Here is a 15,722-nt window from a genome sequence, read left to right on the forward strand (position 1 = left end):
AGCAAAAATTCACCTGTACTTACTGCTGCTCCCCATCACTGACATGACTACTTGAGCTCCACCTCCTGTCAGCTCAGTGGTAGCATTAGATGCTCACAGGAGTGCAACAAATGTCATGCACTTCAATCACCCAGAAACCATCCTTTCCCCTACCTTCCACCAACAGTCTATGGAAAAATTGTCTTCCATGAAACCCGTCCCTGGTGCCAGGCTGGTGCCAAAAAGGTTGGACACCACTGGCCTAGGGTATTTCTACTTTGGTGAATGTCCCATGAGCGTTCTGAGATGAATGGACTAGTCCAAAAAACATTTTCTCTTTCCCCACTCTGATACTTGCACAGATTCTATCAACTTGCCTGTCTGAAATTATGTGACAACCTTTATCTGTATTTGAAATAAATGTTAAATGACTTGTTCTGAAATTGATATTCATAATATTTGGAAATCAATTTGGGTATCATCTTCAAAGATAAAGTTTAAAGTTAAAAAATATTTGCTTATTTGAAAGACATTATTTAAATAGGAAATTTATCATAAATTTCATTTCTGCCCAGACTGAACTTTTCCATTTTGGTGATATGACTTCAAGCTGTTTCCTATGGTTTTCCCCCAGAGGACAGGTATCTATAAGTCATGCTAACAGTGATTATTCTGGTGACATCTCTGGAGATAAGGAGGCTACCTGCAAAATTATGACTAAGGTCCCAATGAATTTAATTAGCTGAGACTCATCCATGGAGATGTACCAATTGAATGCTTTATCCACTGTATCTGCTGAACTTAAATGTAGATGAAGTATGTACAGTCCTTTGCCCTGACTTGAGGTGCCTGTAGCAGTAATTTCATGAGAGCTTTCTTCTCAAATTGAAATGATGGACTCAAAACATGATAATGTATATACGTGAAATTATTCTCCATCCTTCAGGAAACACAGAGTTCATCAACACTGCATGAAGATAGGACAGTATAAGTGATTCAGAATCAAAATGTCACAAAGGTTATCTCACAATTTTACTTCCATTGTTATAAAACACAAACTGCAAATTCTTACACAATTTGAGTTTTCTTTCTCTCTGATTAAAATGTTGATTTAACATTTGTTTGTTATCAGGATAAATCCTGCCAACAGTGAAAATTTGAATTCTCTTTTCACAGTCAAGATTCAGAGTTCCTTAGGTAAAAGGGCATTCATATTCATTTTGAAAATCCTAACAATTTGAAATGAATTGAGATGAATGACTGAGATGAATCAGTTTTCCTGAAAGCACGGAGAGTTGGTCACTAGGAACCAGTTCAAGGTCTAGTGATGCTGCCTATATCTTGCTTCCCATGTTCCCAGAGAAGGCGTCAGTGCATGAAGGACAAGAAGGAAGGTACCAGAGCCCAGAACATGGACTGAGTGGAGCTCTCCTTATGCAGGGGACCCAGGAAGTGTGTTTAGAGACAACATTCTGAACGAGATTTCACATTTTGCAAGAGCACTTGATGGGATGAGAATTAATCTTTGAAATTTTCCTTTGTAATTTTCTCAGTCAACCATGTTAGGAATCCATTGTGATTATTTAGTATGTGAAGATTGACTATAGTATTCCTTTTGGATAATTTCATATTCTAATAATCTGAAATAAGTTATCCTACTCAAAGATAAAGTATACTTAGAAATTATTTTCAAGAGTAATGATTTGAGGATATTTTCATGAGCAGATATTTGTAAATCTGATCATAGCTTCAATTTATAAGTTCTCTAAACACAGCCTGCTAATCTGTTAGAAAATACAGAAAAAATGAGATAGCACCTGCAGACCTTGACTGATTTAATTTTCAAGAAATCAAGCAAATACTGTGGTAAGAAAATTGTGACTTCAAGAACTAATTTTCTGTTTACAGGTGAGCTTCAGCATCATATTATATGTTTGTTGGTCTTTCAGGGGTATTATTCCTTTAATTGTTAGTTAATATTTTAATATATTTTATAATTTTACTTTTTATTATTTAATTGCTTGGAGATCTTTTTCAATTTTAGATACTGACTCTGTGCATATCCTCTAACATGTAAATCTTTCTTCAAGCTAACTTTGTCTATTTGTGTTTTGGTAGCATTTCTTAAATTCTTTAAATAATTTGAAATTGTCAAATATGTCCATTTGGGATTTAGTGATTGGTTAAGAAGATTCTTCCACTCCTATAGTGTAGAAAGTAACTTTCTTTTTTAAAAACTGGAAAATAAATATGAAGTAAATCTTGCTTTACCTTTTTATTAAACCTTCAATCAATTTTTATTTTTATATAAGATATTAGCTTATGTACAATTTAATTAACTTCCAGAAGGAAAGCTAGTTGTGGCAATTCATTTCTTTAATATTTAGTCCTTTTCCCACATATATCTCTAATTACTTGCCTTTCCGTTAGTCTGTAAGAATGCCGAGTTTAGGGACAACATTTTGATATGCCTTGTATTATAATATCTGAAAAATACCAGAACATAATAAACCATATTGCTTATTTGTTCAATGATTGAACAAATTATCTTAAGATGTGAAGAAGTCAGTCATATTAATACTAATTATATTTGCAGGTAATTTTGCCTGAGCTCTGAAAGAACATTTAGAAGCACCTATGGAAGAAAGGAACAATGTGACTGAGTTTGTCCTCTTGGGGCTCACTCAGAGTGTCCAGGGTCAGGAAATATTATTAGTCGTGTTCTTGCTCACCTACACTGTGACAGCGGTCGGCAACCTACTCATTGCCCTGACTGTGGTGTTCAGCGCGGCCCTCGATGCCCCTATGTACTCCTTTCTTGGCTACTTATCGTGTATGGATACTCTTTATTCTACTACGGTCACCCCAAAGATGATTGTAGACTTACTCTATGAGAAGAAAACCATTTCATTTCGAGCTTGCATGACCCAACTGTTTACAGAGCACTTATTTGGTGGTGCTGAGATTTTACTCCTGGTGGTCATGGCCTATGACCGCTACGTGGCCATCTGCAAGCCCTTGCATTATCTGACAATCATGAATCAGCGAGTGTGTGTTCTGCTGCTGCTGTTGCCCTGGGTTGGTGGGTTTGTACACGCTGTTGTTCATATTCTCTTTGTTTACAACCTTCCCTTCTGTGGCCCCAATGTCATTGACCACTTCATCTGTGACATGTACCCCTTGTTAAAACTCGCATGCACTGACACCCACATTATTGCCCTCACAGTGCTGGCCAATGATGGGGTAATATGTGTGGTCCTCTTCACACTCTTGCTCATCTCCTATGGGGTCATCCTGCGCTCCCTGAAGGATCTCAGTCAGGAAGGGAGGCGCAAAGCCTTGTCCACCTGTGGCTCCCACATCACTGTGGTGGTCCTCTTCTTCGTGCCCTGTATTTTTCTGTATGTGAGACCTCCTTCCACTTTGCCCATTGATAAATACTTGGCAGTGTTTTACACCATCGTCACCCCTATGTTGAACCCTCTGATCTATACACTGAGAAATGGAGAGATGCAAAATGCCATGAAAAAGCTATGGATCAGAAAAAGAAAATGAGGCAGCAAGGGAATGTATCAATTCTTTTTCTTGAATAAATGCTCTTTCCCAAGAAAGTCACTTGTGATTTTTTTTAACTGTAGTAAATATCTCCTTAGATTGAATAACTTGGTTGTGATGAAAAACATTTTTTACTTAAATAGGTCCAGTGGTCATACCATATATACATATATATATATATAATGCTTTCATATTATCTTAGTTCAAATTATATATTTAGTTTGAAATACATTTTTATGATTTCCACAATTTCTTGTGGAAAATATGTATACTTTTAGGATATAAATATGTTTATTGATATTACAGCTATATGTTCTATATGATGAGTTAAGCTAAAACTAATACTGTAAATTTATTTAATCAGGGGAATATTTTCTCATTTTTCTCTCTTAAATAATACAATCTTTTTCAGAATTAATAGAGCTCATTACAGATTTCAGACAAAATTTTTTTTAAATATATGACAGAAAATTTTGGTTTGTCCCACCACACACAAGTATCTGAAAGATACTTTATATATATTATTTCTCTTTTGCTTAGCATGGTAAGATTAGGGAATGTTTCAGAGCTGTAGTATTAATAAGGATGCTATGTTTGTAAAAATAACCTGAAGGAATAGTTTTATGCCGAAAAATAACCAAATCTTACTTATTTTTCAGTTGGGTAGTCATATTATTTCCTCAAGTTTAACATCTTTGTTTGGAGTTACATTTTCTTGAAAATGAGCCATTCACTTTCCCAGATAGTTTAAAATACCTAGAAACAAAAAACGCTGATTTTTTCCCCCAATATTCTCTTTTCCTTTTTTGCATGTGGTTGTTCCATAACCTTCTAGATTCAGGCTCAGCCTTCCATGTGTAAATTTATCATATTCTATGATCCATGACTTTCGTATGTGCACTACGGAACTGGACACCAGGTATTTTGGGTGACATCACTGTTAAGAAGGATGCTGACAAGATATGTCATTCTTATCACTCTTATCAATGAAACACAGATTACTAAGTAATAAGGAAGCCAGGGTATATTGTTTTATTTGACAGAAACAGCATTCATAAAATCCTTCTCTGAATCAGGCTTGAAAGAAAATATTATCTGCCTCTAGTATGTACTCCAATACTTTGCCCACCTCATGCGAAGAGTTGACTCATTGGAAAAGACCCTGATGCTGGGAGGGATTGGGGGCAGGAGGAGAAGGGGACGACAGAGGATGAGATGGTTGGATGGCATCACCAACTCGATGGACATGAGTTTGAGTGGACTCCGGGAGTTTGTGATGGACAGGGAGGCCTGGTGTGCTGCGATTCATGGGGTCGCAAAGAGTCGGACACGACTGAGCGACTGAACTGAATTGAACTAAGTATGGTCAGAAGCATGTGATCAAAGAAGCTTATTATTCTGCCTCCTTTATTCAACCTAGATTTACGAGGACCTAACGATACGGTGCCGGAGAGGGAAATGGCACCCCACTCCAGTGCTCTTGCCTGGAAAATCCCATGGATGGAGGAGCCTGGTAGGCTGCAGTCCATGGGGTCACGAAGAGTCGGACACGACTCAGTGACTTCACTTTCACGCATTGGAGAAGGAAAGGGCAACCCACTCCAGTGTTCTTGCCTGGAGAATCCCAGGGACGGGGGAGCCTGGTGAGCTGCCATCTATGGGGTCACACAGTTGGCCGCGACTGAAGCGACTCAGCAGCAGCAGCAGCAGCAATGATATGTGCAGTGTGTGCTTTTCACTAGTAAATCAGCCTATAAGCAACCTCATATCCTGATTTTTACCCCATTTACATGGAGTTTATTTTATCTCAAAGTCTTCACAAAACAATGCTATTGACCAAATAAAATCAAGTATTTGGGTTTCTTGTTATTGTTCAGTCACTAAGTTGTGTCCAATTCTTTGCATCTCTACGGACCTCAGCACGCCAGGCCTCCCTGTCCATCACTAACTCCCAGAGCTTGCTCAAATTTATGTCCATCGAGTCGGTGATGCCATCCAACCATCTCATCCTCTGTCATCCCTTCTCCTCCTGCCTTCAATCTTTCCCAGCATCAGGTTCTTTTCCAATGAGTCAGTTTTTTGCATCAGGTGGCCAAAGTATGGGGATTTCAGCTTCAGCTTTAGTCCTTCCAATGAATATTGAGGACTGATTTCCTTTCAGATGGACTGGTTGGATCTCCTTGCAGTCCAAGGGACTCTCAGGAGTCTTCTGTGACACTACAGTTTGAAAGCATCAATTCTTTGGTGCTCACCCTTCTTTATGGTCCAACTCTCACGTCTGTACATGACTACTATAAAAATCATAGCTTTGATTATACAGAACTTTATCAGCAGAGTAATAAATCAGCTTTTCAATGTTCCTTCTATGTTTGTCATAGTTATTCTTTCAAGGAACAAGTGTCTTTTAATTTCACAACTACAGTCATTGTTTGCAGTGATTTTGGAGCCCAAGAAAATAAAGTCTGTCACTTTTTCCCCATTTATTTGCCTTGGAGTGATGGAACAGAATGTCATGATTTTTCTTTTTTTTTTTTTTTTTTTGAATGTTGAGCTTTAAGCCAGCTTTTTCACTCTCCTCTTTCACCTTCATCAAAAGATTCTTTCAAACATATGTAATTTATTTCTTCACTTTTGGATGTTGCTATAGACTTAAAGTTTTTGTCCCTCTATGAAAGCATAAGTTAACTCCTGTTTAATGTGGGAGTATTTGGAGGTGGGCCCTTTGCGTAATGACTAGGTCATAAAATCGTTATGAAGAGACATTAGAGAATTCTCTCAACCCTTCTGCCATGTGACGACACAAGAAAAAGATGGCTGTCTGTGAATGAGGTCGGGGAACTCACTGGACATGGAGTCTGTCTGCACTTTAATCTTGGATTTCCTAGCCACCAAACCTGTGAAAAATGTTTATTATTTAATCCTTCTGGTCTATGGTGTCATGCAATTGTAATACAAATGAGTTAAGAGAGATGTTAAGTAATTTTCATATTTGTGTATTTATTTCAAGCTATGAGATAAATATCTTTATTAACTATCTATGTTTATTGATCTATAAGTTCCCCGAAGTCAAGGAAACTTACACCATTCTCTGTTTCTCTCACAATGTATGATACATAATATCCACTCTATATGTGTGTTAATCACTCAGTCATATCTGACTCTTTGCAACACCATGGACTGTAGCCCACCAGTCTCCTTGGTCCATGGCTAGAATACTGTTGTGGGTTGCCATTCCCTTCTCAAGGGGGTCTTCCCAATCCACTCTATAGACTTTGTCAATTACTTGCATTCTTGATCTTTTGGAGTGAGAATTTTTACTGATAAATTTTGACTAACTCTTTCTACATTAAATATGTATGTTTCCTTGAAATATTCACTCTTTGAAATTTGCTAGAATACTTTATTATGTTACTCATGTTCTAGCTATGAATATTTTAAAATTAAGCTATTAATTTAATATTCTACTTTAAAAATTTTTTTCTATCACATTGCTTTTGGGAAATTCTGTTTCCTTCCAGTGACTTTATAAATTTCAACATCTTGTTTTTTTTCCAATAACTTTTCCAAGTATTACTTTGTAACCCACCTAGAATTTATTTTTGTTTGTAATGGGGACATATCTTAGTCTATTTTCTCCAAACAGGGGAAATAATCCTTTAATATAATTATTAATTTCAGGTAATTTGAAAATTTTCTATTTAATATATCAAATTTTACATCATCTAGAAAGTTCAGTTCTGGGGCAGTCTCTCCTCTTCTTTCTCTCCCTCCTTCCTGATCTTCCCCTCCCCCTATAAACTTTAGATTCATTATGTAAATTTTGAAAACTTTCCATAAAATATACATTTAACATGTTATAACACAGCATATTTATTTTGAGGACAAAGATATATGTTATTATTTTGTTATCACATCTCGAATAAGACACATATTGTGAAGGATCGACATCAAAATAAAAATTTGTAATCTTCACCATTAGAATGCCTAAAAATCTTGATTTTTTTCCTCTACATTTTGAAAAGAAGACTTTCTTATTTACATTTGATTCACATTTTCAGTGAGCTGGTCAGAAAGAACTTAGTGTCTTTTGCAGGCATGTATTAGAGCACAAACCTTAAAGCCAATTTCTTTGCAAACATCTATTGGTCGGTATCCAACAACATACAAGTATGGATCCAACCATAGATTCATATCTGTTTCCAAACTCATGTGAATCTCTGTGACTGCTTGTGTGTATACATTCAGTGATATGTATGTCTGAATTCAATTTCATGTATGTGTCTAAACGTGAAAACACCTGGGTCTCTATATGACAGCACATGGATTGGTATCTGACTACCAGTAGGGATGTGTTTGTGTATGCATATGTGTTTATGTATTTAGTATGATCACACACACACCTGTGTATATTCACACATAGGGCTGTATCTTTCCATTTGCTGCTCTGTATCTGGCCATAATTAATTTAGGGAGAACATGACTGAGCAATTCTTCTGTTCCAAGTGGCACAGACCAAGGTCACTCTCTGGTCATTAGCATATTGCTGGGCTTATATGAATGATGCCTTTGTAGAGATGGATAAAAGATGGGGTGCTCCTGGGGCTCTTTTCTTCTCCATGTAGATACAGGGCTATATGGATATTGTCTGTCCAGTGAGATGGTCAGAACCCTAAAAGGGCAGCTCAGGGCCACCAAGCAGAGGAGACAAAAGCCAGCAGGTCAGTTAAGTTACACCCCATCATGACATCAGCCTGAAGTCCAGGATCTCAAGTTCTAAACCAGACTGCTTCTACACATGGGAGGAAACAGCAAACTGAAAAGAATGCCTATGGAATGGAGAAAATATTTACAAATCATATACTCATAAGGCATTTATATCTAAAATATGTGTGCATCTTCTGCAGTTTAAGAGTATAACAAATAACTCAATTTAAAAATGAATGAAGAAAAAACAAACAAACAAAATAAATAAATAAATAAAAATGAGTGAAGAAACTGAACAGATAGTTTTCCAAAGAAGTTATACAACTAGGAATTTGAGAAGGTGTTCAATATCACTAATCAACAGGCAAATTCAAATCATAACAAAAATGAAGTATCACCTCTCAACTGTTAGGACGACTATATGAGATACACAGAAGTCAGCATTCTTTTTAAGTTGTAGAGAAAATGGAGCACTCCTGTAATGGGAATATAATTTTGCTCAGTCACTACAGAAAACATTATGGAGGTTTCTCAAGCAATTCAATATGACTACTGTATAATTTTTCAATCCTACTTTTGTGTATTAACCAAAGAGCGTGATGTCAGGAATCTGCATTTGATTTTAGCCAAAAGGCCGAGAAGTGATGAAGTCAGGAATCTGAAGATATCAGCACATCCATGTCCACTGCAGCATTATTCACGATAACCAACACCTGGAAACAGCTAAAATGTACTCTGCTGGATGAGTGGATAAAGAAGATGTTATATATGCATAATACAAATAAGGCTGTAAAAGAATAATATTATATAAACTAACATATTAAATATACATATAAATAAAACAATAATAATGTAATATAAATATCATATATTTATATACATAAGTAAAATGTTATTCAGTAATGCAAAAGAAGGGAATTTTGCCATTTGTGACAACATGATGGGACTTTAAGGGAATTATGCTAAAAGGATAAGCAGAAATAAAAAGACCAATACTGTGTGAATCCATTTATATGGATTCATATAAAAATCCATTTACATGGAATTTAAAGCAAAACTCAGAAACAGCAAGTAGAATATTGATTATCAAGGGCTGAAGGACAAAGGTTAAAGAAACGCCATTAGAATGTATTGAACAGAAATGCGATTTCAGAGAGTAAATGACCTAATATGAAGATTTTATTCCAATCATAATGTTCACACTTTCATAGTTTATCACTAGAAAGTCTTTCTCATACCTCTCACCTGACACTAACAGCACCTCTGTAAGGTAGGTATTCTTGTGATTTAACTTTATTGTGATCATTCCTGTTTTAATGATGAACAACAAAGTTCAAAAAAGTTCAGTAATCCATCCGCTTTCAGAGACAGAACTGGTATTCAGATCTGCATCCTTCTAAGTTAAAATCTGATGCCCTTTAAGCCATTTCAAAGGATATTAGATTTTATAAGAACCTCTTTTGTATCATAGCAATTAAAAATGTTTCCTTTCTGTCTAAACAGAGGGTGGACGATGCTCAATGGGCCGTTGTGTATGGATTTCAGACGTTTTTGAGGTTAGGGATGATAATTTTGTCAGGACATACTGATTCTCTGATCTGATTCTGATTTCATTTCAGAGTTTAAAGAATAGTCCAAGACATTTTCATGATGATGCTTCAACAAAATCCATGTGGCTCCTCTGTCTATGGGATTTCCCAGGCAAGAATACTTGAGCAGGTTGCCATTTCCTTCTCCAGAGGTTCTTCCCAGCCCAGGGATCAAATCCATGTCTTTTGAGTCTCCTGCGTCAGGCAGATTCTTTACCACTAGTTCCACATGGCGACCCTTATAGTTCTTCAGACAGATTACAATCCTCATTGAAGCTGTCTGCTATCACAGATATTATTGCAGAACTATAATATTACTGTGTCCAGTCAGACTATGTTTGGTCATGTGTTTTTAGTTTTCTTAAAATGTTTTCCTTCATTGATACATGCTGATCATAGTGACTACATTCTCTAGAGTCAATCTAGAGTTATCTACAATTTATTTTTCTTCTTATTAAAGCACATTTGAACATCTTTAAGTAAGTTTGGCTTTATATAAAAGCATTCTTGAATTGAATTGAATTTTTTTACCAAATAATTTTAATATCAGTTTTATCTCTTTTACTAGATAATTATAATGGGCCTCGCAGTTGGTAGCAATGTATGAATATCACAATACTTTAGTCATAAAACATAATTTAAAGATAATAGTCCTGTCCCAGGTTTTAATGGCCTGGTTTCTTATTTCTTCATGGTAAATGTGTTCCTATTCCCTTTCTTATGTTTTACTATATAAATTCTGAATATTATTTCCTACTTTTAATACCTTATATGGATATTATAAGATTACATTTAAATGACAAATGCATTTTACTACCTCTGAATATAATTGAAAAATAGACTTATTTTCATCATTATCATGTTAATCTAATTCCAAAATTGACACAAAAAACAACTACTTTGCAGAAGTACCGTAAAATGTATCTGGTATGAAGTGCTAAATTTATAATGAGGTTCATAACAATCACTTAACATACAGCTGAACACAGTATTCAGAAATCACGGCTGCTGTGAGTGGTCGCTGATGTTGTTTAGTAGTGTCATTAGGTCGTGTCCTAGTCTTTGCTCTCCCGTGGGCTCTAGCCCTCCAGGCTCCAGTGTCCATGAGATTTCCTAGGCAAAAATACTGGAATGGGTTGCTATTTCCTTCTCCAGGGGATCTTCCTGACCCAGGGATTGAACTCATTTCCTGCACTGGCAGACAGATTCTTTACTGCTGAGCCAACAGAGCAGCCTATCATGAATGGTAGATCAGTTAAAATAAAATTTTTGTTCAGTTGCTAAGCTGCAATGAGTCCCGACTCATTGTAACTCCATTGCCTACAGCATGCCAGGCTTCCCTATCTTTCACTGTCTCTAGGAGTTTGCTCAGATGCATGTCCATGGAGTAGGTCATGCTATTTAACCATCTCATCAAAATAAAATATTATAATAAATATTTAAAAATCCAATAGTAATGCCCCAAAACATTTAATTTATAAGTACCAAATACTCAGACTCTGTATTTAAGCTCATTCACTATCAAATATCCAAGTCCAGAAGTGGTCAACTTGTCCCTATGTTTTTCTCTTGTGACTATGATTTAAAGAATCTGCCCAAGTGCAGGAGACCTGGGATCAATCCCTAAGTTGGGAAGATGCTCTGGAGTAGGAAATGCCAACCTGCTCTAGTACTGTTGCCTGGAGAGCTCCATGGACAGAGGAGTCTGATTGGCTACAGTCCATGTGGTCACAAAGAGTAGGACACGACTGAGTGACACTTTTCACTCTGGTTTCACATAGACTTAAAGATGAAGTTTAAAATTGAAAAAAATGCTATAAAAGTATTTCTCTGATGTTGTTATGAAATAATTGGTTGTTAGCAAGACCCGCTAATGGTGGAGAAATACCCATGAGTTCCAATTAGCCACACATAAGAAACTTCTTAGACTTTACCCACAAATAGGATGCATGGTAGTGCTTTTAAGACTTATCCAAAGGTGCCATCAAGAGACACTGAGTGAGCCGGCACTTTTAACCTCATGACTTCACTTCTTTCCTGGTGAACTAACAGCTGCCTGGGGCCTTGCCATGGCGCTAGGTCAGACAATCTCATTGGTGAGATTATTTTTTGAAATCACACAATCATATATTCTCAGGTATAAATGTGTGTTGCAAATCATATCATCACTCCTGATCCAAATTTACCTGAGGTTTTAAACTGTCTTAAGCATGCAAAACATCAAGAAAGGTAGAGTTGACTACAGTACTAGCAATTTAGAAGTAAAAATATTTTAGAATCTTTTTTTCTTATTGATATGTATTTAAATTAGTTGAGCTAATAATACAATTAGCTACAATGAGATAAGTTAGAATAACTATACAATTTAAATATGCATCCAAAATTTACCTCACTTAATATTATAGCTGATAATTTTTTCACATTGCACAATTTTTAAAAGCGTCTCTGTTAAAAGCTGCATATTATTCAAAAAGATCCACTATATTTTAATTGTCCTTTTCTCCATTATCCTTTTCTTCCACACCCTTTCTAAATTTTTCACAGCTGTTAATGATTATGTTGACCATATGTGTACATAATGATGTTTCCCTTAAAATATTTTACGTTAAGGTTTATTCCTAGAAAAAGTATTATGGAGCTAAAGAAAAATTTAAAAAGTAACTTATTTTGCTTCATAGTTGTTTGTAAAGCACTTCTGAGAATCGTGTCTAATTCTCACTTTATTTGCACCGTCTCTTCTGTGGTCTGCTGGGAGATCCCACTAACAAAGGAGGAAGTTCAGTGAAGCTGCTGCGTTGTGTTCCCACATATGCACACAATTTTCATCTTGGAAAACTGAAAAAATACTGTTTCTACCTGTTTATCTCTGAAAAGACATGCTGTATGGAATATGCTTCATCATATTTATTTCTCTTCTCTTTGGCAAATTTATAACCCCACATTGCATTAGTAACACATCCTGTAACCAGGAGTGATGGGAGACGGCTGCTGTGGGAAGACAGGAGGAGAGGCGTGAGGATGCACGGAGCAGAAACAGGGGGGGGGGAGGTCGTGCAGGTCACGGAGGGTGTGCTGCTGCTTTGATGATACAATTTCAAGGATTAAGTTCATTCAATAACGTCACTTTTCATGATTTTATGTGAGCAACATACATTAATGTGCAGAGCAAGGGCTCAATAAATATTTCTTTGATGAAGGAATCTGTAGTAGGAGTTAATAGTAAGTAATGGACTTTATACATGTTTTGATAGTTGGTGTATTGATATATATGTTTCTTGTATAGTGTATTAGGTATCACTCTAATTTATCTAGCAGAGTATTTTTTCCTGTTCTCCTTGTTAAATTTTTATTGTTAAAGCTTTGAAAATAAGGATTTCCTATGCTTGATAGATCCTTGTGTGTTGAACATCTATGAAAGAGTTTATGTTTCAATTCAAGTCTTCCAAAGCTATAAATTTATAGAATATGACTATGCTAAATTGTATGTGGAGCAGAATTTTGAAGAATAAAAAAAAACAATAAACAAACACACTATCTTGAAAGAAAAGTGACCCAATATGTGTACTTTCTTAGAAGCAATTAAATACTTTCATGGTTACTCTCGGGAGTGTGTCAGAAACCATTATACTGGAGTGTAGCTTCCTTTCAAATGTTTGTGTTTCTTATAAAGTAGAGAGATCACAGATAAACAGAGTTGGAGGACAAGAGCACTTGCATTCCTGCTGAGTTTATGGTTTGGGGAAGCAGACATATGCTTACCCTTCGAGAATGGCCATTCAACACCAAGCCCTTACTCATCACCCATTAGGTTTCAGTCAGTGCAGACGTTCCAGGCACTCTGGTAAGTGATGAATAGCTTATGTGTCCTGGTAGGTACAAGGGAGCATGCGTCTCCAAGGACTTCTACACACCTCACTAAATTCCCTCCATGTGATAGATACTTCTTGACCATATTTTTTTCTTTCTACAGTTTGACCTGAGGGTTGGAATATAAATTCTCACGGAAGAGAGAATAACTCTTTCCCATGTATAGCACATCTCAGCTTTCAAGAAACCTCTGAAAATTGCAATTTGTTACCTCACAGACACAGAGTGGGGCTTGGGAAGCAAGGGGCACTGAGGTGACTTAGTCCAATGGAGTTGGAACCGGTAGGAGAGTCCAAATCTCATGTAGGAAGCCCAGTGTTTTCTTGGCAAATTACACATCAAATGTGGCCCTACTGATGTTTTACAGGTGACAGGTGCTAGATGTCTGAAGAGATGCAAAATACCATGGTGAAAATAAGAAAGAATTGAAATGAGTACAGGGCAAAAGTTCCAAGGGCATGTTGCGCAGTGACGATTTTGTTCTAAGAAAGCCAGATCACAATCTTTCATGATTAATAAGTATCATTCTTTATCCCAGGAAGCTGTCGCTTACTGAATGGATATCCTCAGGTCTCCCAACAATGTGACAGAATTTGTTCTCCTGGGACTCACACAGAATCCACATGTGCAGAAAATACTCTTCATCGTCTTTCTGTTCATTTTCCTCTTCACTGTGCTGGCCAACCTGCTCATTGTCATCACCATCTCCCTCAGCCCCGCACTTTCTGCTCCCATGTACTTCCTTCTCACTTACTTGGCCTTATTAGATGCCTCCTTCACATCTGTTACCACCCCTAAATTGATTGTGGACTTACTTCATCAAAGAAGAACCATCTCCTGGCGAGGATGCATGACTCAGGTCTTTTTAGAACACTTCCTGGCAGCATCAGAGGTCATCATCCTCACCGTCATGGCCTACGACCGCTACGTGGCCATCTGCAAGCCTCTTCACTACACGGCCATCATGCGCCAGGGGCTCTGCCTGCTCCTGGTGGTGGTGGCCTGGATCGGGGGGATCCTGCATGCCTCAGTGCAGATTCTTTTCTTGACGGACTTGACCTTCTGTGGCCCCAATGTCATTGACCACTTCACGTGTGATTTCTTCTCACTGTTGGAACTTGCCTGCAGCGACACCTACATACCTGGAATCGTGGTGGCAGCTAACAGTGGGGGCATGTGCTTGCTCATTTTTTCCCTGCTGCTCATCTCCTACATAGCCATCCTGAGCTCCCTGAAATCCCAGGGCTCTGAAGGACGGCGCAGAGCCCTCTCTACATGTGGCGCCCACTTTACAGTAGTGGTGCTCTTTTTTCTGCCTTCTGTATTCACCTACACACGTCCTGTGGCCACGTACCCTGTGGACAAGTGGGTGACTGTGTTCTCTGCAATCCTCAGTCCCATGTTAAATCCTATCATTTACACAGTGAGAAATACAGAGGTGAAAAAAGCCATGAGGAATCTGATGAAGAGAAGAGTAGTGTAGGTGTTCAGAATGCCAATAAAGTGATGATTTACGTACATCGGGATGATTAAGTGTGAATACTCAGTTGCTAAGTCATGTCAGACTCTTTGCAACCCCATAAAGTGCCACCAGCCAGACTCCTCTGTCCATGGGATTTCCCAGGCAAGAATACTGGAGAAAGTTGTCATTTCCTTCACCAGAGGATCTGTGCAATCCAGGATCAAACTAGCATCTTCTGCATTGGCAGGCAGAGTCTTCACCATCGAGCCACCAGGAAAGCCCACGTTGTTTTTGTTGTTTGGTCACTAAGTTGTGTCTGCTCTTTGCCACCTCATGGATAGTAGCATGCCAGGCTCCTCTGTCCTCCACTATCTCCTGGATTTTCTCAGATTCATGTCCATTGAGCCAGTGATGCTATCTAACCACCTTATCTTCTGCTGCCTCTTTTCTCCTTTTGCCTTCAATCTTTCCCATCCTCAGGGTCTTTTCCAATGAGTTGATCCTTTCTATCAGATTGCCAAAGTATTGGAGCTTCAGCTGAAGCATCAGTTCTTCCAGTTAATAGT

General features: G+C 37.5%; 2 protein-coding genes across 2 annotated transcripts; both read left to right on the top strand.

Annotated features, from left to right (window-relative positions):
* Positions 1–2,616: 2,616 nt before the first annotated feature.
* On the top strand, positions 2,617–3,534 carry LOC122450558 (olfactory receptor 4A15-like). Its single transcript, XM_043482920.1, has one exon. It carries the CDS (start codon positions 2,617–2,619, stop codon positions 3,532–3,534), a length of 918 nt encoding a protein of 305 aa, XP_043338855.1.
* A 10,716-nt stretch (positions 3,535–14,250) lies between these two features.
* LOC122450546 (olfactory receptor 140-like) lies at positions 14,251–15,177 on the top strand. The gene has a single exon (XM_043482916.1). The coding sequence runs from the start codon at positions 14,251–14,253 to the stop codon at positions 15,175–15,177; it is 927 nt and encodes a 308-aa protein (XP_043338851.1).
* The last annotated feature ends 545 nt before the right edge of the window (positions 15,178–15,722 follow it).

The sequence above is a fragment of the Cervus canadensis genome, chromosome 11, assembly GCF_019320065.1.
Source record: "Cervus canadensis isolate Bull #8, Minnesota chromosome 11, ASM1932006v1, whole genome shotgun sequence".
NCBI lineage: Eukaryota > Metazoa > Chordata > Mammalia > Artiodactyla > Cervidae > Cervus > Cervus canadensis.

Coding starts and splice junctions, on each gene's coding strand:
- LOC122450558 (XM_043482920.1), top strand. CDS start 2,617: ATGGAAGAAAGGAACAATGTGACTGAGTTTGTCCTCTTGGGGCTCACT.
- LOC122450546 (XM_043482916.1), top strand. CDS start 14,251: ATGGATATCCTCAGGTCTCCCAACAATGTGACAGAATTTGTTCTCCTG.